At 37.2% G+C, this 24,165-nt stretch overlaps 2 protein-coding genes across 6 annotated transcripts in view; one reads left to right on the top strand and one right to left on the bottom strand.

Annotated features, from left to right (window-relative positions):
* Nucleotides 1-2,693, top strand: part of NCAPG (non-SMC condensin I complex subunit G) — a 48,260-nt gene extending 45,567 nt beyond the window's left edge. Inside the window, exons 20-21 of the mRNA XM_029948270.1 lie at nt 258-327; nt 1,252-2,693. Of these exons, the coding sequence (XP_029804130.1) occupies nt 258-327; nt 1,252-1,375 (194 nt within the window). The 3' untranslated portion in view covers nt 1,376-2,693. The remainder of the gene's footprint in view (nt 1-257; nt 328-1,251) is intronic.
* LCORL (ligand dependent nuclear receptor corepressor like) overlaps nt 1,161-24,165 on the bottom strand; it is a 163,165-nt gene continuing 140,160 nt past the window's right edge. For 2 of the 5 annotated variants that reach the window (XM_029948197.1, XM_029948226.1), the window contains one exon: nt 3,903-4,000. In XM_029948197.1, coding sequence (XP_029804057.1) covers nt 3,987-4,000 — 14 coding nt within the window. In that variant the 3' untranslated portion in view covers nt 3,903-3,986. Of the gene's footprint in view, nt 4,001-18,077; nt 18,105-24,004; nt 24,106-24,165 lie in introns of all 5 variants that reach the window. The other 3 variants (XM_029948212.1, XM_029948189.1, XM_029948220.1) reach the window with 3 other exon arrangements.

Genomic DNA, 24,165 nt, shown 5'->3' with positions numbered 1-24,165 from the left:
CTTAGGCTATAGCCACAATAGAAGTACTTATTTTATAGCATGTTTTTCACATTCTTTTCTCTCAAATGTATTTAACTAAAATTTGCCTCCTTATCATTTGATTTCCATATTTTCCCTTGCCTATTATCTGAGCTTACTAAAAAATGAACAAATGGCTGGGAACTAGGAGGAAATGTGTGGTAGAGGGAAAAGAAAGGATTTGAGTAGTCCAGAAATAATAGATTTTAATAATGAATTATGTATTTATTCTCTTTAAGGACAGAGAAAAGTGATAGCTTCAGCTAGGACGAACAGGAGACGTCACACTGCTCAGGTTGACTCTGAAAGGTATGCCATGCACATCTAGAAAATGTAGAGGCCTATTTTTTTTTTTTTGTCTAGAAAAACAAAAAGTAGTTTGCTTCCACTGTGAAAAACTCCATATATAGTAAGATACTCAGTGGAAACTATAAATAGTGAGGTTTGTCTGTATATATATATATGGGATCTGTATATATATAATTTATCCAATCTCAAATTCCATTATCAAAGGTATTTGACCTCCCACGGCTTGTGGGCCTTTCCTACTGGGATGGCCCCCTTCCTTGGTGTCATCTTTAGTATGTCCTTTCGTTTTATATTCCATGTGTGTCTCTGATTATGTGACTGTATGTATGATGCCTCTGATCTTGAGTCAGCAGACTCTTAGGATTTAGACTTGGTCTCCTGACATTTATAAGCAGGATTATCCTGTCATTTTGAATTGCATATATTTGTGGTCTAGTGTTTATTTTTAGATTTTGCCAATTAAGCCACTGTTGGAAGCTGAAAGTTTGTAGCTCTCTTGAATGCACCTATTCATTGGTAAAATTGTAATGTGTATACTGTCAGTATAGAACTTTAGGTTAAATTTTGACTAAATTTAAAATGTTTTTAGTAAACTTGGTGTTTACATAGTGTTTTAAGGACTTACTGCCTGAATTAAGAGAACTTTGGGCAGTTGTTCGAGTTTAATCACCTGCTTCATCACAGAATTTGTTTTTTCTTCATAACACAAGGTTCCGTATGGGTATAAAATGCAATTACCGAGGTTTCCCATGATTTACTTGGCAGGACAGCCAATTAGTCTTTTTGGCTTTAGTTTTAATATTAGTGAAATCAGGATATCAATTACACACTGATAAAATGACAGAAGCAAAGAGTTTTATTGATAAATAAACTTGTGGTTTTAAAGCTTGTGCTTAAGTTGGTGTATTTTCAACATCTATTTAGTGATCCTGAAGTTCCAGAGCCAGAATCAGAAATGAGGAGGAGATTACCAAGACGAGCCAAAACAGCAGCACTAGAAAAAAGTAAAGTTAACCTTGCACAGCTTCTCAATGAAGATACAAGTTAGGAGAAGAGATGATGGAGGTGAAGTCCTTTTAACCACGTCCTTTACAATTATGTTCAGTTCTCTGCTTTAATACAGTTGCTCTTGTATCACAATTAGGAAATGCCTCACGTGAAATTTGTGCTGTGCAGTTCCGGATTACCGTGGCCCGTACTGCAGCTTCAGGACGGCGCCTGCCCGTGTCCCCCACAGACCCCGAATCAGTCACAGGGATCTGATCAGAATCTAAGGTAGCCTAGGAACCTGCTTCTCGAGTAGGTTTCCAGGCGATGCTTATAAACGCTCGTGTTTAAAACAGCAGTATGGAGAGCTTTGTAGTGTGACTACCTAGTAGCTTGCATTTAGAAAGCTTTGATTTAGATGGGGCACATCCAACATCGACGAACACACTTCAGACCACATTAGAAAGGGACATCTCAAGGGCAAATGAAGGACCACAAACTGGCTAGAAAGGAGCTTACCTTCAGGGAGCACCAGTACAGTGAGCCTAAAGTACCAGCATCTACGTCCGTTATTGTGATAATTTTGTATTGTGATTCTTACACTAAAAATATTTTGGTGTTGCTACCTGACTGGGTAATTTCTCTTAAGAGATTTGTATTTGAGACCCCTGGTTTGCTTGTGGTCGTGATGGTGTTTCTTGGGTAGGGGGATGTTCACATCCACACACATACACGGTTTTAAGTAACCTCTATACCCAGTGGGGCCTCCGACTGATGACCCTAAGATCGAGTCCCCTGCACTGACTAAGCCAGCAGGTGCCCTCATTTACACATATTAATTATGGGGTTGCTTTCTCTATTTTTGGACTTAACAAAATAATATTGTGGATAATAAAAGATAATTCTAGTGGGGAAAGTATGACAGGAAGTCCTTCATGAGTACTTGTTCTGTCACTGTCCATTTCATTTTTCTTCTCAAATTGGCACTTGCCTGACTTGTGGAACTTCTAGTGTATGAATTGAGTCGTCTTTCTGCAACACACCCAGCAAAATTCATGTTCTTATCACTCTGGTAATTACAATTTCTCTTTATTATCCAGAACAAGAATGTCCTAACAAACATTGGATCTGTTCTAATAATGATTGTGCTTTTTAAGGTGTATTTACCAGAGGCCATTTTTTAAGGTGATGTTCTCTAAGAGCTAAATTAAGATCATTGTGCTTTTTAGAACCAAATTGCTATATTACATACATATATGTGCTTTATAAAACCCAGAAATATAAAAGGAGTCTGAAAGTTACAAAGAATGCTTCTTAAGCAAAAGGAAAAGGCAGACGTGGTGATGCTGTAAAACAATAAAAACAGACGGTGGTTTTCATTCTCTTGGCTCTGTGTCTTCCTGTGCTTCAGATTCCTTATGCCAGTCGTCTTTTGTTCAATCCCTGTCACTTTAAAAATAATTTTTGTGGGTGGGGTATAGGCAGAAGTAAGGACTTAAAGTGTCCACAGAATGTTCTACAAGGAAAAGCCTTTAGAAACACCATAAACTAAATCCCATTTACCCTATAGCCAGGCTGTCCAAAGGGAAGGAGCCATGTTCTTACATACTTACACGGACCACCGTGCCGGAGCTTTTTTTCCTGTGGCATGGGGAGAAATAAATGTGAGCACCAAACCTTTAGTATTCTACTCTTCAAGTTTTAGACACAATCACATAAGCCAATGCTGAAGCTATGCTTTTGACTATTATGGTTAAAGGTAAGGAATATTATCCTGATTCTGAAGGACATTTTACACTTAAATGGCTAAAATACAATAAAATCAATAGATGTAAATTCATTTACCATTTTTCATTCAAAACTGGTAACTTAACACCAAATAGTGTTCTTGTCTGTAAGAGGCACAGCTTTGCTACAGAGTAAACATGCAATTGTGCCAGTCACCTTACAGCCCACAGATTTTATAGGTTTAAAAGTACAGAGAAAACTGATCAGCTCACATTCTCCTATGAATGGAAACATGCTACTTGATAAACTATGATCACCTTTTCTATACATATATAACTTTGAAAGAGATTCACTTCTAAGAGATACCTTTGCCTTTTACCAGTTTGCTTCGAGGTAGTTGGTATCCACCTATTATACCATGGGTCAGGTCATCATCACAACTCTTTACAATACTAGCCTCATAAATCACATAATGTGTCATATATTAAAACTTTATGCACAGAAATAAATCCGGGAACAATTGTGTATTTAAACTTAGGGCATAAAAGAGTCACAAAATACCATTAAGAAGAGAAACATCAAAATCCATTTGTACTGCAAAATTCCACAATGGTCTGGTGTAAAACATAAAAAAAACCATACAAAGAATATAATCAAAATGATTAATGCTAATGATTTAATATAAAGACATCACAGGACTAGAAATATTTCAAGATCAGTTGATAAATGCAGAAGGAATACTGATGTACAAAATGAGGATAGTGCAAGAACTGTAATCTATTTCTCTTCACTTTTGAGATTTTGGTTATGAACTGTACAGCTCGCCAGAGACGCTGCTGTCAGATTCAGACTCCATTCAGTGGGACGATTAAGGCACATCGTAACGGGGCTCAAAGGGCAACTTGCTGTGTTCCCATCAGACAAATTCAGTTTCTCATCAGGTTTCATTTGTAGCATGCTGTAAAAAAAAAAAAAGTATAAAGCATTTTAGTTTTACTTTAATTTCAGAGAAACTATCAACCTTGTAAGAGAAATTCAATCATTTTATTGTTGGGACCTCCAGACATTGGAGTTAGATAGGGCATTTTATTACTCTGAAATGACAGTTTTGTCCTGTTCCTTACCTCTGGCCTCCTTACTGAACTGAATACACTGTATATGTAAGCCAGGTATTTCAAAGGTCACCCAGATGGCCCTGTACAAAAACCACTGTACACATGGATTCCATCAGCATACTCAAGACATTAACCTACTGAACTGGATAGGATTCAGCTCTGTTCGTTTGTCCTTTAACTTACCAGGATCAGAGACACTTTGAGACAAGAAGGAATTAGCCTCTGAAAGCCTACCATGTTCTAGGGACACTCACATGGATTATCTCATAAATTCCATAGCACCCAAGCAATGTTGGTATACTACTTCTCATGATAAATGATAAAAGTGTCTCAGACTCAGGTACTAAAGTTACAGTCACCCAACTAATTGGAATAAAGTCCTTCCTATTTCCCTTATGCTTACCTACTAGCTCTTTAAAGAGAATCTTTAAAAACAGAAACTGGCGAGTCCAAAGGGAAACCCAAATCATAAAATAGGACAGTCCATGTTTTCAGATGGGAATCCTTATTTTTATAAGCTATTTCATAGCTTATTATACATTAGGTTGGACTACATCATTCCTAAGCTTTCTCCAACCACAGGTCTAGGATTCTTCCTATTAGTAAAGAGGAAACTGCTGTGCAGTATTCAAGTGACTTGTTATAAGTGGCAGCCGCCTCCAGCCATCAGTAGCATTTCCCTGATTGCTCCTTGCAACCTCAAAACCCTCCTCACTTGCCATTCAGCGAACTAAATTTCACCTGCTCTGCCATATTTTAACAGCTGTCCTGGTGCCACTGAGCTCTCCTCGGGCACATGGACTCCCAGGCCCACTGAACGACACAGTTTCCAGTCGGGGTATGAAACAAGAATGACAAACTGCAAGTAGCCGAAAAGATTACTCATCAAATAGGAAATCACTTTTAAAATACCTAAAAAAACCTAGAGGTGAATAAATAAGATTGTACTTAAATCATGGCCTGATATATGACAAAGAGATCCAAAAGAATATTCTCATTCATACCAGAAATCTTGACTGATTTTTGTAAACATTTGCACTGGTTACTATTATTAGACTTGATAGCCTCATGGACCTCAAGATATTTTTGTTTTTCTTTTTTTTTTTTCCTTGTTTTTATTTATTTATTATTATTTTTTTACTTTATAAAGTTTCATATTTTTTTAACATATGCAATTATTTTCCATCCTTTACAATACAGTAGTTGCAATGACACTCCAAACAGAAAAGCAAAGTAAAAAATCAAAACACCATCTTCTGTTTCATGTAATTAGACTTATACAGAAATTAGAAGGTTAAGTAACAACTAGTTAATCACCTAATTTCACAGCTATCTGAAGTGGTGATCGTTATATAGCAGCTTATCTATGATACACTCAAGAGAAATGATACAATATATTACTTGTTCATAGGCTACAACACAGCCTGCTTAATACCTTTCCTTAAATGTTTTTCAAGGTAGCAAAGCTCGGATACAACAGTAATGTTTTTCCTTCTTACGAAGGACTGCCAATCTTCATATTTGTATTGTGTGTATGTATGCCTCTTTGAGAAACTCTAGGGCAAGCTATAAAAATACAATTATATTCAGACAGCTTGGTAGATAAGTATTTCAAGTATCAATGCCAGAAGAAGAAAATGATGGCATGAAGCAACAAATCAAGGTGATAAAAACAATTTTTGCTGTTTGCTAGTTGATAGACAAGGTATATTCATCAGAATAATACTTTAACTACATTATTATTTTTACTACTTTTAAAAACATAAAATTTACTTTTCTAGAGAGTATACTCCAAATTTGGGTATACAGACTCCACAGGAGTACACAAAATACACACATCACAGGAAGAAAATACCAGTTAGACAAGAACTATACATTCGTACTAATACACGGACTGACATACTTAATTCATAAATACCCGCTTAAGACGAGGTGGTGTGCAGGGGCACCTGGCTGGCTGGTTCGTTAAGCGTCTGACTTCGGCTCAGGCCGAGCCCCGCATCAGGCTCCGTGCTGACGCCCTGAGCCTGAATGGAGCCTGCTTCGGTTCTGCCTGGCTCTCTCTACCCCTCCCCTCTGCTCGTGCGCGCTCTCGAAAGCAAATAAACGTTAAGAAAAAAAAAGTGTGCAAACTTTGGGCACTACCGCTGTGCGAAGAGTAGAAGACACGGCTATCTTCAGGTGCCAGAAACAGGCACTAGAATAGTAAGAGCTAGAAGGACTCTCTCTAGCTACCTTGTTTTTAAGATGGGGAAACAAAGGTATAGAAAAATAGAAGAAACTGCGCTTTTTCGGAGTGCTCTAACCAGATGTGTGCAGACTAATATCAGCAGCTGCATCTTTAATAAGGACCAAAGCACTTCTCAGCTCCACTTTCTATGCCGAATTATTTAACACTGAGTGTCCACCAGAAAACACTCGTGAGATACAAACGTGGAAGTGCTCACAGTGCATGCTTTCAAAGAATTTGCAAGACAGCAATTTTTAACAAATATTCCTTCACATTTGGAAGGTAAAAAATTTGACTCAAGTTTAATGTCAGGAGTTTATTGTACAATCATACATTTGTACCAAGTGAAAGATTTATACATGTTCCCCAACTGTTTCTTTTATTAAATAATCTCTACACTCAGTGTGAGGCTTGAACACATAACCCCGAGACTGAGTCACATGCTGTATTGACTGAGCCAGCCAGGCGCCCCTCCCAAATTTTCTTGATGTACTTTTTAAACTTCTTTTCTTTTGTAGGTTTGGAGCAGGAAAACTGAATACGTATTCAACTGTTTCTATGGGATTAATGTCTAGGAATAGGATAAACTGAGTCAAAGATTTTGGATAGATTTTACCAAAACATCCTTCATAGATGACCTGCCGCTTTACACTCTGACAAACTGTGTGAAAATGTCTTTCTTCCCTCATTGCCTTACCAATAATGTATAATATAACTTATGTATCTTTGTAAAAAAACAGGTTAAAAATGGTATGGTTTCATTTTTCACTTCTCTTTTGAGGAAGGCTCGGCTTATTTTCATATTTGGAAGCATTTGTTTTTTTCTTCTCTGTGTTCTTTGCCCATTGGGATGATCTATTTTGATATGTAGTTAAGATGAGTGTTCTGTTTTATGTGATTTACACTCCCACGTCCCTCCCTAACCTGCCTTTTCATTAGTTGTTTGTATCTGCTTATGGTGACTTTGTCATGAATCCATTCCAAATTTTAGGTCAGATTTATCAGTCTTATTTCATGGCTTCTCTGCTTACATATATAGGTCAAAAGTTGAAGCAGCAGCACTTAAATCATCATGTCAGGTGGCTTTATATGTCCACATCCAGGATTCTGGTGAAAGCTCAGCAATGGCCTAGTGTATACAGTGGTACCCTTACAAGTAAAGAACTGGCAAAAGGAAGAAAAAGACCTGGGTTCCAGTTCTGAGAATATTAATAATCAGCCTATGATGTTTGACAAGTAACAGCTTCATTCAGTCTCTTTCCTCATTAAAAAAAGAAATTAGGGGCACCTGGGTGGCTCAGTCGGTTAAGCGTCCGACTTCGGCTCTGGTCATGATCTTTTAGTTCATCGTTTCAAGCCCACATCGGGCTCTGTGCTGACAGCTCAGAGCCTGGAGCCTGCTTCAGATTCTGTGTCTCCCTCCCTCTCTGCCCCTCCCTTGTTCACACTCTGTCTCAAAAATAAAATACTAAAATAAGTAAAAATTAAAAAATTAAATGACATCTTCCTACTTACCTATACATTTCTGATGATTTAACATGATTTAAAAGTCATATGAAGCTATAGACAAATGCAAAGTTTAGTTTAATGCTGTATTTTGGTGAATGGGGGACAGAGCTGCAAGAGAGACGCTCACCCTAAGTAAGGCTTCTATCAAACTAGCAGCCTGGACAGAGGCTAGGCGAGACGGGAACGAGGACAAGAAGGGGCCCCTGGAATGGGCATCTAGACCTCTAGGCCTGTTTTCAGTACTTGAGTAATTTCATCCACCTTAGATGGAGCCTCTCTCCAGCATCTGAATGGAGGTTTACAAGAATCCGTGCATTTCAGAAATACAAAAGGTGAAAATCTCTGGTCGGTCACGGAAATCCAAACAGTTATAATGTGTGATTTAAATTAATGACCGTGGGCCGCCTGGTGGCTCAGTCAGTTAGACATCTGACTCCTGATTTCAGCTCAGGTCATGATCTCAGTTTGAGAGATGAGCCCCCATGTTGGGCTCTGCACGGGGATCCTCACTCCCTCTCAGCCCCTCCCCCACCTCGTGCTTGCTCTCTCTCTCTCTCTCTCTCTAAGATAAACATTTAAATTTATGATTACTGACAATTCCAACAAAAAGAATTTTTAATATATCTAGCTCTAATAACTCAAACTTGTTTTACTTATTACTAGAGATATGGGTAGTTCATCTCTCTCATACAGACAATAAACTTTAAACTGGTCAAATCACAGGAAACAAGTTTTAGCATGATCAGGACAGGTCTGAAAATATCTTTTCTAGAACAGTTGCTACATTCCAGGCAGTATGCTAAAAACCTCTCTGAATATATTCAGTTCTAACAACCACCATCAAGGCTCAAAGACATAAAATGATGTAGCAAGGTCACTCAACTAATAAGGGCAAGTTCAGAGTCTAGGATCAATCCCTCTATCTTGCATACTAACCCTTGGGTTGCAATTTTGTCATGATTCTGCCTTCATGTTATACCCATTTGTTTCTTCAGAATACTTACATATTGTTTGTTCAATAGATGTGTTTGGTCTACAGATTTCAGACAAAAAGATACCCTGAAGGCCTACAGCCATAACTGTATCTAGAAAGTTTCCTCATATTTAAATAAGGAGCTGTTACATCTTTCAGTTTCTCAACGTAGAAGAAACTATGTTAGGGCACAGACATGTTTGTTTATAGCTACCGTAAGAGTATTCTTTAGGTTCAGGGTTTCAAGGAAGACGTTCATCTTTTCAGAGGGAGAAAAGTCAGCTGAATGCATGGATAAACTGACTCTGGGACAGGATTTGGAATCTGAACACTTAAATATAACATACATGAAACTACTGAGTTTGAACTCCTTTGTTTTAACTCCAAATTCTGAATGACTGGTTTATTTCTTCTGTAAATGATGTCATGTAATGTTAAGTTAGTAAAACTTGACTGAGTAGCTATTACAGCTATACCCTGAGCCTGATTCTCCACAAATCTATCCAAATACAATAGGGCTGTTGAATGTGCAAAACTAGGTCAGTGAACTTTTATGAAGTCATCAACTGTGTTTCTGATGTTTCTGATAGAGTAAGGAGTTAGAAAAATGAAATTCTTGGTCTACTAGACTCTAAATTTGATAATCCCGGGGTTCCAGAAGGCCAACATAGAGGAGTTTTGCCATACGTCAAATATATTAAAAATATAGTGTGACGGTGTCTATCTTCAAGGGTTTTCCAGTTTGGTAAGGAGACAAAAGGGAGAAGTATTCATGAATTACCGGAATGGAGAGCAGTACACAGTAAATACAGAAGTGGTAACCAAAGCCTAAGGGACTACAGAGAGGGGAAATTAATCCAGTCAGTGGGGAGACTGGGGAAAAGTCATTTAAAATAGATCTAAAGGGATAAGGATTTTAGTAAAATGGGAAAGAGGGAGGCTTCGTGGAGCCTAAGTTTTGATTCCAAATCAAATCACTCACCTGCTAAGTGTACATTCCCTAACCTCTAAGCTTCAGTTTAACTGGAAAGTGAAGATAATGAGAGAACCCACCTCTTGAGGGAAATGTGATTGTTAAATGAGTTTATGTAAGCAGCTGGCATAGAGAGGGCATGTGAAATGCCTGGCTGGACACATAGTAAGGACTCAGTAAATGTTAATATTAGTACTACTGACAAAAAGTCAAAAGATACATGTGTGAGATAAAGATGACAGATCTGTGTACGGTTTCCTTCTGCAATAGTACAACCATTTAATTTATGGTCTCTGGGCTTTAAAGGAGCGGGGTGGGGGACTCAAATGAAGAGCCATAGGGATCTGGCCACTTTCACATGGTCTCCCAGAGACCGTGAGGTCAAAGGTGTGAGTAAATCCTTTCTTTTGCTGACAAGCTCTGTAAGTGTTAGATTGTACAGATTTTTTGTTTTTGAAGACTTAATTTATCTTAAGAGTAAAATTTCTCTTTGGTAGAATACTGAAGAATTTAAAGGCCTTGGTAGATTTTTAAGATTTTAAGTCAGACATTTTTTTTTTTTACTTGCTTTTGATTATTTGATGTGGTTATTCGGAGGGATAGAAGAACCTGGTGATTAAGAGTTAAGACTTTGAAGTCTCATATTCTTGAAATTAGAATCCTAGATTTGCAATTTACTCCAACCAGTTTTAGGAGAATTACTTTTTTAATATAAAGATCAGCATACTATGTGCTTAACTAGTGTTATCATGATGAATAGAACAAATCATAATTGGAGATTCACAAGGAAACATAAAGAATAAAAAGAATAGTTTCTCCTGAGAAACAGATCTGAATTTTTAGCTGAATAGAATGAAGGAAATTATAGGCAGATCAAAGGCACAAAACCAATTCTCTTCAGAAACCAATGAACATAGTTTGCACTGCCATGTGATTTAGAAGTGGTCACTGGCCATGTAAGAACAAAACGTTTACCCACATTTCTTAATTAACTTGTATACTAAATTAGTATAACACAGCTGTGCCTAAAGCAGTATCTTACATGTAATAGGTATTCAGATATTCAATAAATACACAAATGTGATTTACATACATTCATAAAAATACAATGGGAAATTTTAGTACTAAATTAATGTGATAGTAAAAGCAATTAGCAGTTATTGATCTAAAATAATGCCAAACAACTAACTGTGAAAGACTGCAGAGCCTGACAGGACGATGATTTTGGACCCTGTTCACAGCTGCCTTCTGAGGAACTTAACGATAGTCATAATCAATGATCCATTCCTTTCCTTTTTTTTTTTTTTTTTTAATATACCACCTGTGGCAGATTAATTGCATCCAGAGTCCAAATTCTTCCTCCCATTCTGGCCTCACCCTTGTGACTTGCTTGGGCCAAGAGGATGTTAGCAAGTATGCACGGTAAACTGGCTGAGGCAAGTGCAAACGGAAGTGTGAGAAACTACAAGGTCATTTATGCCCCCTCGTATACCTCTGCCTTTGCCATGGGAGCAGGGCTGGGCCGGCCTGCAGGACTCGTGGGGGGTGTGAGGCAGGGCTAAGGTGTCGCTTGGCCTGGTGGCCAGCTCATACAAAGGCCTGTGAGGGAGCCTAGCCGAAATCAAAAGAACCTCTTAGCCTTATCTGCCAGTCACAGATACACGAGCAGTAAGTGCTTATTTAAGGCAGTAAGTTTTGGGGTAGTTTGTAATATAGCATTGTTGTGGCAAGAGATAAATAATGATGTTTAAACAAGTGCCAGTCTCTCATTCCTTAAAAAACAAAACGTCACTTAATCTTTTATTTTCCTCAAGTTAACAGTTTTAGAGCTAGATTACTTTAATGAGTTATCCTATACTTGCTATCACCATTTTCTTGTCTCCTATTCTTAACCAACTCCAGTCTGTCCTCCAGGTTTTTCACTCCACAAAAACACCTGCTGAAGTCACCAGTGAATCAACAAGTCTAATGAATGATCCTCAATTTTCAACTGTTTTGCCTTCTTAACAACATTCAACATTAATGGCCATTTCCTCTGCTATGGACTGAACTGTGTACTCCCAGAAGAGGAGACACCAGAGAATGGGAAGGTAGCCGTTTGCAAACCAGGAAGGGAGACCTCACCAGAAACTAAACCCTCCAGACCTTGATCTTAGACTTTCCAGCCTCCAGAACTGTGAGAAAACAAATCCGTTTTAAGCCACACAGTCTATGGCATTTTGTTACGGCAGACTGAGAAGAGGAAACCTCTTTCTTGAAACTTACTTTTCTTGGATTTTGATACAAAAAACAACACTGGCTTTCTCTTTCCTCTTCCTTTTATTACAAGTCACCCTACTCTTGGATGGCTTAGAATTTCTCAATGTGGTCCCAGGCCTCCTTTTCCTCTGCTTCTATAATCTCTACTTAGGGGTCTCCTCTGTACTCAATTTCAGTTATCAACGATCTCTCAGACATCTCCACTCTTCCCACTGCTCACTCTTGACTTCTCCAGAAAGGATTTTCCTGTGTACTCAACCTAAAGTAACTACCGCTCGAAACTCCTGACATCATCTAATTTCATTAACACAGAACTTAAACTGCTTATGTTTTTCTTCTCTCCCATTAAAATACATGTTTGATGAGAGTACAACACACTGGTGTCGTTCAACATATTATTTCCAGCACCTTGCATATAAAACCTGGATAAATATCTGTGAAAAGAATAAGTCTAGGACTTCTGCTTCTAGCCATGATGAAGTTACAGGAACTAGATTTACCTTTTCATTTACACAACTTAAAAAATAGACAAAAACATATGAAGTACTCAAAGATGAGAGTAAGTACAGGATGACAGTGTCTCTGAAAGAAGGGAACATAGGAGGTAAGTCATAATGCCTGCTCTGGCTCACTGCCTGGACAGTCCGGGCTGCAGTACAGGAAGAGGAATCCAAAGGAAGCTCTGAAGTCTTCCTGAGATGAGAGGACAAAATTTGGAGGTGAGAGAGGCCAAGGCTACTAGAATGTGTGGGGCAGACAACAGGAGGCAGAGCTGCACTGACAGCGCCAGAGATCTGCACCTGGGTCCCTACAGAATCTGTAGACAAACACTGATCAGTGCATGAATGTTTCCCAAGGCTGTGAAAAAGACCACTGAAAAGGGCCAGGTGGAAAATCCTTAGAGCCATATAGGACTGGATATAATTTATGTTCCCACCAGCAAGAACGGATAAATCTAATATATGCAGTATTAAATAGGTATCGGTAGTGTCTCATTAGTGGGGGTAGAATTAGCCTACAGCAGGATTTCTCAACCTCAGCACGAATGACATTTGGGGCTGACGTGTGTGTGTCTGTGTGTGTGTGTATGTGGAGCTGTCTTATATGCACTTACTATGTAGAATGTTTAGCAGAATCACTGGCCTCTACCCACTAGATGTGACAATACAAAATGTCTCCATACTTCAAATATCCCCTGTAGGACATCCCCAGGTGAGAACCACTGTCCTAAAGGCTGTTCCAACTCTATCAGTGCTCAAAAGCAAGATTTGAAAGGATAAAGATTTTTCTGAGTAAGTTCATGGTGTCTTAGAACAGAGCCCCAAAACATTGAAGACACTGTAAAAACAACCCCAGCACACAATGTAAAATCAACAATGTCTAGCGTCCAATCCAAAATTACCAGGCATGTACAAACAGGAAAATATCAAAAATGAAGAGAAAAACCAATCAGTAGGAACTGATAAATAATACACACTGTAAAATTAGCATACAAGGATGTTAATGTAGGTATTTAAAATATACTCCATATATTCAAGAAGCTGAGGAAATCATGAGCATGAGGAAAAATATAGTAGATACAAAATAAAAAAAGACTAAATTTAAACCTCTGGAGGTGAAAATACAATTTCTGAAATGAAAATATCTTGGGTGTTATTAACAGCAGATTAGACAATCCAAAGAAAAGGTTATCAAACTTAAAAACATAGGAATAGCATAATCCAAAATGAAGCAGAAAAAAAATGAACAAAGGGATGCCTGAGTGGCTCAGTTGGTTGAATGTCTGACTCTTGGTTTCGGCTCAGGTCATGATCTTATGGTTCGTGAGTTTGAGCCCTGCATCAGAGTCTGTGCTGACAGTGCGGATTGGGATTCTGTCTCTCTCTCTCGCTCTCTGCTCCCTCCCTCTCTCTGCTCCTCCCACATGCTCTCATTCTCTCAAAATTATAAATTTAAAAAAATAACAAAAATGAGTAGGTATCAGTGATCTGATATGAGAAAATACATGTGATTGGAATTCCAAAAGGAAAGTAGATAAGAGGGATAGGAAAATATTTGAAGAAAATATGGCTGAGAGATTTCCAAATATGATAAAAACTAAACTCTCATATCCAAGAAAAAAAAAATTCCAGGTAGAAAAAACAAGGCAAAAATGCCAAACCCATTTATAGTCAAACTGCTGATAACCAGTGATAAAATCTCACAAACAACTAAAGGAGAAAACAATACAGAGTAGCAAGTATAAGAATGACAGCAGACTTTTCTTCAGAAACAATGCAAACTCACGGACAGTGGAGCAACATCTTCACTGAAAGACCTATATGGTCGCATTTGAGTTTCATATTCAGCTAAAATATCCTTCAAACACAAAAGTGACAAACACATGGAATAAAGACTTTTTCAGACATAAAAAGGCAGGACTGAGTGAATTAATAAACAGCAAACCTGCACTACAAGAACTGTTAAAGGAAGTTATTCAGACAGAAGTAAAATGTTATCACATAGAATCTGGATTTGTACAAAAGAATGAAAAGCACCAGAAATGGAAAATTTGTGGAGAAAATACTTTACCTATTTTGAAAATCTTTTTGAATAACTGTGCAGAGGAAAAATAGTAACAATATATTGAGAGGATGATAACATTTACAGAAGCACAAGGTATGACAATAGCACAAAGGCTTGGAGGGAGGAAATGCAAATGTAAAGTTCTTAAGATTATACATGAAGTGGTATAACATTATCTGGAAGTAGTTTATATTAAGTTAATGATGTAGGGTAAACTCGACAGCAAGTACTACTTAAAAACTAAGAGATGAAATAGCATAATAAAATACACTCAATTTGTCCAAAAGAAGGCAGGAAAGGAAAGAAAAAGAAGTAAATAATATATGGGACAAATAGAAAATAGAAAGTTGGATAACTATTATCAAAAAGACAAGAAATAACAAATATTGGTGAAGATGTGGAGAAAAGGCAATCCTGTGTACGTAAATGGGCATACCCACTATAGAAAATAATATGGATGTTCCTCAAAAAATTAAGAATAGAACTACCATATGGTCCAGCAATTTCATTTCTGGATGTTTATTCATAAAAATGAAAATAACTTGGAAAGATAATATGCACTCCCCATTATGTTCACTGCAGCATTATTTACAATAACCAAGATACGGAAACAACATGTCTATCAAATGGATGAATGGGTAAAGAGAATGTCTCTCTTCCTTCTCTTTCCCTCCCTCCCTCCGCCCCCCCCCTCACACACACACACACACACACACACACACACACACACACACACATTATCCAAAAAGTAAGGAAATCTTGCCATTTGTGACAACATGAATGGACACGGAAGGCATTATGCCAAGTGAATTAAGTCAGAGAAAGACAAATACCAGATGATCTCACTTATGTGTAGAATCTAAAATAACAAAAACCAAATCAACCAAGCTCATAGATACAGAAAGCAGACTGGTGGACGCCTGAGGTGAGAGCAAAATGGGTGAAGTGGGTGAAAGGTACAAACTTCTGGTCATAACACAAGTCATAGGGATGTAATGTATACATGGAGGCTGACTATAATTAAAAATAATTTTTTGCATATTTGAAAGTTGCTTACAGAATAGATTATAAAAGTTTTCATCACAAGAAAAAAATTGTAACTATGGAACTTACTGTGGTGATCACTTCACTATATACAAATAGCAAAGCATTATATTGTACACCTGAAACTAATGTGCTGTATGTCAATTTAAAAAAAAGTAGAGAGCTGACTGACTCACATGAAATGGGAAATGGCCTATTAAAAGGCAGAGATTGTCAGACTGGATGAGAAAGCAAGCCTCAAGTGTATATGCTGCCTCAAAGAAACTCATTTTAAATACAGAGACAGATAGGTTAGAAATAAGAGTGTGGGAAAAGATATACCATGTTAAAACTAGGGAAAAGTAGGCTGGAATGACTATCATACAAAAAAAAGATTTCAGACCAAGGAATATTTCTAGAGATGAAGAAGTTAGTTTCAAATGAATTCATCAAAAATACATAAAAATTCCAAATGTATATGCACCGAATAACAGAGCTTCAAAATACATGATGCAAAACCTGATAGAACTAAAAGAATAAATAGGAAAATCTAGAATCATAGCTGCAGATTTCAAAACGCTTCTCTCAAGAACAAATAGAAGTAGACTGAACCTCTGTAAGGATGTAGAAGAGCTGACCAGCACTACCAACTTGCAGAGAGGGACCACCACCCAGCAGCAGCAGAATGCACACTATTTTCAGGAACACAGAGAAAAGTTATAATAGATCTGGATAGATTCTGGACCATAAAACAAATCTCAATACATTCTAAAGAATTAAAATCATACAAAATATGTTTTACAAGCATCGTGGAATCAAATTAGAAATCTATAAAGAAAGGTATCTGGAAAACCCCCAAATATTTGGAAACTGAACAACACATCTCTAAGTAATCCATGGGTTAAACAAGAAACTAAAGGAAAATTAGAAAATATTTCTAATTTAATGAGAGTGAAAACAGAGCAGAGTGAACTTTGTGTGATATAGCTAAAGTATTTAGAGGGAAATTTACAACATAATGGTCATACTAGTAAGGAATTAATCTACTTCCACCACAACACTCTACACGCGATACCAATGGTTCTCCAAGTGTGGTCCTGGGGTCAGCAACATAAGCATCACTTGGGCCCCATTCCATAAATTATTGAAACGGAAAGTGCTTGAAGTCTAACCATTTCTTTTTTAATAAGCTCTGCTGGTGATTCTGATGCACACTGAAGTTTGTAAAGCATTGTTATACAGTAGCACAGTTATCATTAGGACCACCATACTGGTATGTGTCTTCACTCTTGCACTCTACTATTTATTTTCCACAAGGCAGTCAGATGGATCCTTTAGGAAGGAGAATCTGATTATGTCATATACCTTCCCCATTTAAATCTCTAGTGTAAGAGCAATGGGAAGCTATTGAAAGTACATTAGCATGACCTGAAGACCTACACAGTCTATCCTTCACTTGCTCCTTAATCTTCACACCTGATACCACACTCCTCCTTTCTCTTTAGACACACCAGTCATTGTCTTCCCTGCAAAGAACGCAACGCTGCACCTTTTCCACATGCCGCTCTTCCTGGAATCAGGCCTCCCTTCCCAGCTGTCTGCTACTTGGCCTAGTTAATTTGCACTCACTCTTCACAGCTCAGTTCAATGGTCATTCCCTTAAACAATCTTCCTCCATTTGCCTGACTTGATCTCCCTATAAGGAATTCGTATAGTACCACCTACAGTTATGAGCTCGTAAGATCTGTGTAACTATTTACTCAATGTCTGCCTCTCCTAATAAACTTGAACCACGAGGGCAGGACAATACCTGGTTTTGTTCCCACACTATATCCTATGTACAGCCTAGCATATTGCCTGGCACATAGGAGATATTTTTTAAAGAATAAATTAATGGGGTCTATCCAGCTTTCTCTGTTTCTATGTATAGAAACAAAGCAGCAAGCAAATGAATTTTCCAGGTTGCCTGGAATTGGAATGGGGGTGGGGTATTAAAAATAAGCCAAGGTCTTATTTAAATTAAACAAACACAATCAAGAAAAAAAAACACCTGGCAGGATGAAACATTCAGTCACCTACTTTGCTGCCCCCCACCCCAATTAAACAATAGATGAATTCAGTTGACTTACATTATAATCACAGAATGCTCAGCTCCACTACAAAGAAAAGTGTTTACTGCTCAGGAAAAATGAGGGAGAAAAATGGAAGCCAGGGGAGTTCAACTAAGAGTTCCAAATTCCTAACTGAAGAAGTAAAGAAGAAAACCAAGGTAGAAAAGGGGAAAAGAGAACACTTGAGGAAGAAATTTCAGGTATAAAGCACTGAAATCACTCCAACAGGTGGCAGCCACTGGTAAAGGAAGAGAGGAACGGTGACCCTTGAACTTACCTCAGATAGACAAAGCAGGTCTGGAGGCTGCAGGGAGAGAATAAAGATTTACAAAAACAGAATAAAACTGCCACGATAGCTCCCCCAGCACCATTCTGCTGGGTAAAGATAGGTCTTGTCCCATAGAGATAAAGCAAAACAAAACAACTATAAGTCAGAAGTGTATTATATTGTCAGGAGGAGGGAGAGGATGGGATGTTGGGAATAAACTGGATATAATAACTTTAATCTATTTTTAAAGCTCCAATGACTTTTTCTGGCCACATACCAAATTCTACTGATATAAACGGGTCAGCAAACTTTTCCACAAAGGACCACGTAATCAGTATTTTAAGTTTTGTGGGCTTTTACACAATTACTCAATTCAGCTTGGGTGGCACAAACAGCAGCAGGCAAGACGTATAAGTAAATGAACACGGCAGTGTTACAATAAAACTTTACTTACAAACAGGCCATTGGCCAGACTCCCTGATTTAGATACTTAAGTTTATGTTTGAAAATAGTTCTGTACTTCATACCCACTAGTAACAGAGAATCGACCAAATTATCTTTCTTCAAATTATACTATGTTGCCAAAGTAAAAATGATTTGAAATATTTTTTTAATAAGTTTCCTGAGTTCCTTTGTAACTCTAATGTCTAACACAACGCCTAGATCAAAAGAAAACGTATCCAATTTGTTGAATAAATTGGATGGTTTTCCATGAAAGATGCAGGACAATTAGTGAAGTAGAATATTGTGAAAAACTAAGTAACGGTTGACAAAGCAACAGGATATAAAATATCCAAGAAAAATTCTAAGAAAAAACATTAGGACAGGGGATTATCAAAGTCACTGTTCCATACTTTTAAATACAGCATTACAGCAAGAGTTAGAAACCCCTCAAAACCTAGAACTTTTCTTACTCAGGAAACTATGTGGACCAGTGTTTTCCAATTATGTTTCCCAAACTGTAGGATATAAAAAGTTGTGACATCTAAAGTTTGGAGAATGCAGTTTAACATGTTAACGGGACACCGTGAGTCAGCAGGAACAGGTGAGGGGACTGAGCGTTTCCCAAAGCTAGTGGACCACAGAACCCCTCGCACACAGAACATCTTGCAAGACGACTGCGTCCTCGGCTCTCTCTCTGGGATGTTTGTGTAGCAAACTAGATTAAGGTGACAGTGAGTCATCTAGAAATGTTTCTCTATCAAAATGAAATTTAGAAAATCATCTACTCTGTGCTTCATAGTTCTTCCTTAAATGATAATTATGAAGCTGAATAATAGCACATGAAGAAATGCTAACTCTAAATTTTACGCGAAAATGCTCCGGCTATTCTGTGCCAAGGCATGCCTCGACCATACAAATCTAAAAGGACATTTTGAGTTCAGATGCAAAAAAAATGTGGTGAACCATTCACAAGCAGGACCAGAAGAGGATGCATGGTTGGCTTTAGTTTCAGGTAGGTAAAGGTGTATAGACTATTAGTTAAAAATCACCCATCAGTTACATACCGGTGTGAAAACAGAATTCTGAATGGGAAAATGTGTTATTTGGCCATTTTTGAGGACCCATAACAAAACAGGAGACACTGACAAACTGAGCTAATGTAGGTCATCTCAGAATCTAATTCAAAGTATAAATTTGAATTCTGAATTTTTATGGCAAAATTTAATGTTTTAGATGACTATACTGAGTATAGAGAACTCAAGTCCGCGTAAGTTATTCTAGTTTTAACATTTCCTTCAATGTGTCCAAAGTAAGTTTATTTACATCCAGATATTTGTCAATTAGGAAAGGCACGTATTTACTTGGTAACTCAAAAGACACTGGTATTCAGAAGTTCTATATTATTATTTTCAATAGCCACACTCCATTTTAGGCCATAATCACCTCAAAAATAATCTGCAGCTAGCCTTTCACACGTCCCATTTTGTCCTCTTCCTCAAATCTATACTATGTGCTATTATCAGAAAAGACTCTCTGGAATTGCACTTTGATCATAGTTTCTCACTATTCATAGAACGAATTCTAGGCTTGATCTCTTTGTTTATTGGTGAATCCAATTAGTCCAATTAAATCTAAGGGCCCACCTTTGTCCAAACTTACATTCTTTCTGGCAGCTGAGATAAAATTCACAAAGCTGCTAAATCCTGTTATTTCCTGAGATAGATTTCAAATGTTACCTACATTGTAAATGCCCATCATACTACCCTTAAATGGCATCTGGACTCATTGAACATAGATCCAATATCCCCAATATCCTGCCCAGGGACTTGTAAGCCGATTTCCATCCCCAGATTTTGTTCCCATATTCTCATGTTTTAAGAGAGAAGTGATTCTTCTGGCCAAACCCAATTTAATCATGGCCCCCAATGTCCAATCACCAACTCTGGGGCTTCACTCCATCTCCAGCTCAAGTCTGTATCTTCAATCGCTCATTTCCTACCGGCTTCTTCCCATTGGCATCTAAACTTTTTTTTTTTTAAACCAGTCTTCATTAGAGCTTCCTCTCCCTATCTCCCTATCTCCTCTCCAGTTATAGCCATTTACAGTTTTCTGTGCTAATTTTCTTCATCTCCTCTTCCTGCATTAACTCAATCATAAGATTTCCGGCTGCATTTCCCCACCGAAACCAAATTCATTACAATAAGCTTTATGTTACTTTTAATGGAAATGTTTCAGGGCTTAACTAACCTCGTATCAACAGTTTACACTATTGTTTTATCCCTTCTTAAAACACACGTCCTTTCTCCCACCCTCTCTCGGCTTACCTCCAACTTCCTGACTAGCCACATCAGTCTCCTTCTGTGTATATCTCCCCCCCTCCACTTTTTTCGCTATATCTTTGGGGCTCTGAAACCCTAGGCTTTTCTCATTTTACACCAAATAATCTATTCCACTGTCATGGCTTCAATTACTATTGGACTCTGAAATCTTTATCTGTAGCTCAGACCTCTTTCCCACATTAACCACAGTCAACCCTTTAAATTAAACAACTCAAGTTTAAACTGCATGGGTCCACTTAGATGCAGATTTTTTCCCATATAGATATATATAGAATTGTAAATGCATTTTCTCTTATGATTTTTTTAAATTTCTTAATGTTTATTTATTTTGGGGGGGCAGAAAGTGAGGGAGACACAGAATCTGAAGGAGGCTCCAGGCTCTGAGCTGTCAGCACAGAGCCCAATGCGGGGCTCAAACTCATGAACCAGGAGATCATGACCTGAGCCAAAGTCGGACGCTTAACTGACTGAGCCACCCAGGTGCCCCTCTCTTACGATTTTCTTAATAAAATTTTCTTTTCTTTAGCTTACTTTCTTGTAATAATACTGTATATAATACATATAACAGAAAATATGTGTAACTGACTGTTCACGTTATCAGTAAGGCTTCTGGTCAACAGGTACTCGGCAGTTAAGGTTTGGGGGGAGTCAAGTTACATGCAGAATTTCTAACGCACAGTCAGCACCCCTGACCCCTGCATTGTCCAATAGTCTACTGTGATTACTTCCTAAACATCTTTCTTGGACATACCACTTAAATTCCTTATGTCTAAAACTGTACATTCTGAATGTTCTCTTACATCTCAGTGAATGTTACTATTATCCATTACCTAGATGTTCAAACTCAAACCTGGATATTAGCCTCTATTCCTCTACTCTCTTAGACATACTAATTCTATTTCGTAGACCTATGTCAAATATATTGATTGTCCTCTATTACTGGTCACTATTAGGGTTTGAAATATTTTTTTCGTTAACTGATGTTGGCCCCACAATTTAAGCCATGTTTCCTTCAGTAGCTTTATCTTTTGCTATTTTTCCATCCATGTCCTGCCCTATTCTTAATTCCTTTTTTATGCCTCAGCTCTATGAATTAAGGTACCCAGTGTTCTACTAGCTTGCTCCGTCATTGCAGTTTGCTCTACCTGAAAAACTCCTCTCCTGACTTCTAATACTTCGGCAGCCTTCAAATCTTAGCTTAGATGTGACTGTGTAAGAGTTCTTGCCTAATTTTCAACTTCCCTCCTATGTATTTCTATAAGCCGTCTCTCTCCCCAGGCACAGCCCTCTACTTTCTACTGGAATCGCCTACCCGCTGTCCCCCATGAGAACGATAAGCTCCGTGAGAACACAAACCATGACTCCGACCGCTCTACCCGCTAAGTTAGTAGTAACAGCCCACTTAAAACATACGGTGTACTCTATTTACTGGGTACATACGTACACGTCTTGTTTTCTTATTTTGACGGAAAGGGAACTTTTTGAACTTCCTATGGTGTCTAAGAGAATATTGTAGGCATTCATTAAGTATTTACTGAACTAAGAATAGGACAGAATTGCACTTCTTTCCTTTCCATGTCTAAAACTGATATATAGTAGTACAAATGTAGTGAAGTATGAATTCTAAAATCCCTATGTATTATAAACTATTATCTAGACAATAATCTTAAAATGTACAAAAACAGGACATTTATGGTAGAAGCAAAAATTTGCATCAATAGAAATATTCCATAATTCATTATTTACATTGCCCTATGAATTTTCCTAGAGAACTCTTTGTTAAGTCTCTCTCAAATCTCCAATCACTAGTTATTCTATGAAGAAGAAAAACACATATAAAACTAACAATGAATTTTAGCATCATTTCCAAAAAGGCATTAAGAAGTATGGAATACCAAGATTAATGAGAAAAAAATAACACCATAAGAAACATTTTAAAATCAGATAAATATAACAAATATTGCTATAAATACAACTCTGTAAAAATAATGTCCTTGTTGATTTGAAAAAAAAAACGAATGTTGAAAAATAAAGAAGGAAAGTTATCAGTAGAAGATAAATAAAATTTTAAGCAGAACAAGAAATAGTAGCAGTAATTTTAAAAATGAGAAAAGGTGATAAACAACTCTTAATATATGATTCTAAAATTGTTAAAATTTAACAGAAGAATTTTGAGATTAATCTAAAAAGTAATAACTAGGCACCTTCCATCTAATTTTTCTTGGGTGATCTCATATTTAGTGAGATAATCATTAAAATAAATTTTAAATTTGTAACTTAGAAGATACAATGGTTAAGAAGCTAAAAGGACAAATACGGTTCTGTTGTAAAAATGAGTCAATGCAAACTGTCTTTGGTAAATCTAACAGGATGAAATGAGAATGATATAAAGAATTAAAAATGAAACACTGCACTTTATACACTCCATTCATGACAGTCTTTTAAAAATATGTGTGTGTGTGTTTAGGTGAATTATAAGTTGTTTTTGTAAAATCACTATCAGCCTTCTTCCCTCTTTTCCTGACATACTATTTGTTATATTATTTTTAGTTATCTTGAGGACAAGAAACAAAGGGCATTATTATTTAGATTTGATTCATCTTTCATAATGGAGCCTCTAACTTGACCAATAATATAGCTTCAATCATTGCTTGTTAGTTAAAAATTTTAATTAATGCGTGTTAAATATTACTGAAATAGGTATTGAAAAGTCATTCAATTAATCGAATTTTGGGGGCCATTATAATCATCTAACCTATGAAAACTTGAGTTTAATTATTGCTTTTAATATTTTAATATAAGACTTAATAGTGGCTTTTTAGCCATTAAAAACGTAAAAATAAAGCCACCAATATTCCATAAGCCCTTCAAAAAAGCCCCTAAAATATACAATGTAACAATGCAACTATTTGATAACATTTCCTTAAATTTACAAATACAACCTGGCACTCTTTCATATTCTGAACTGTCTAGCACCGATCAATAAGCAGAGATGGAAGGGGCTGCACTGGCAATTACAGCATTCATATGCTGTTTTGCTAGGTTCTAAGGCTAAGAGTCTCCCCAAGGCACCAATGTCTGGTCCGCCTAGCAAGTAAAGCACATAATTACTTACTAAAGCAATTTCAGTTTGCTTTCTAAATTTAGCATTACCTTAAAATTACCTGTATATGACTTTCTCCCTTGCTAGGCTACAGATTATCTCTGGAAAGAAATCCTCATCTTTATATCCATGGAATCTAGTTCACTGTCTCCTATGAAAAAAAAAACTATTCAACAAGTTTGCTTATTTACTGAAGAAAATATCTTGTTGA

Source organism: Suricata suricatta, chromosome 1 (assembly GCF_006229205.1).
Source record: "Suricata suricatta isolate VVHF042 chromosome 1, meerkat_22Aug2017_6uvM2_HiC, whole genome shotgun sequence".
Classification (NCBI taxonomy): domain Eukaryota; kingdom Metazoa; phylum Chordata; class Mammalia; order Carnivora; family Herpestidae; genus Suricata; species Suricata suricatta.
Note: the sequence above shows the minus strand (reverse complement) of the source record. Positions and strands in the feature narration are given on the sequence as shown.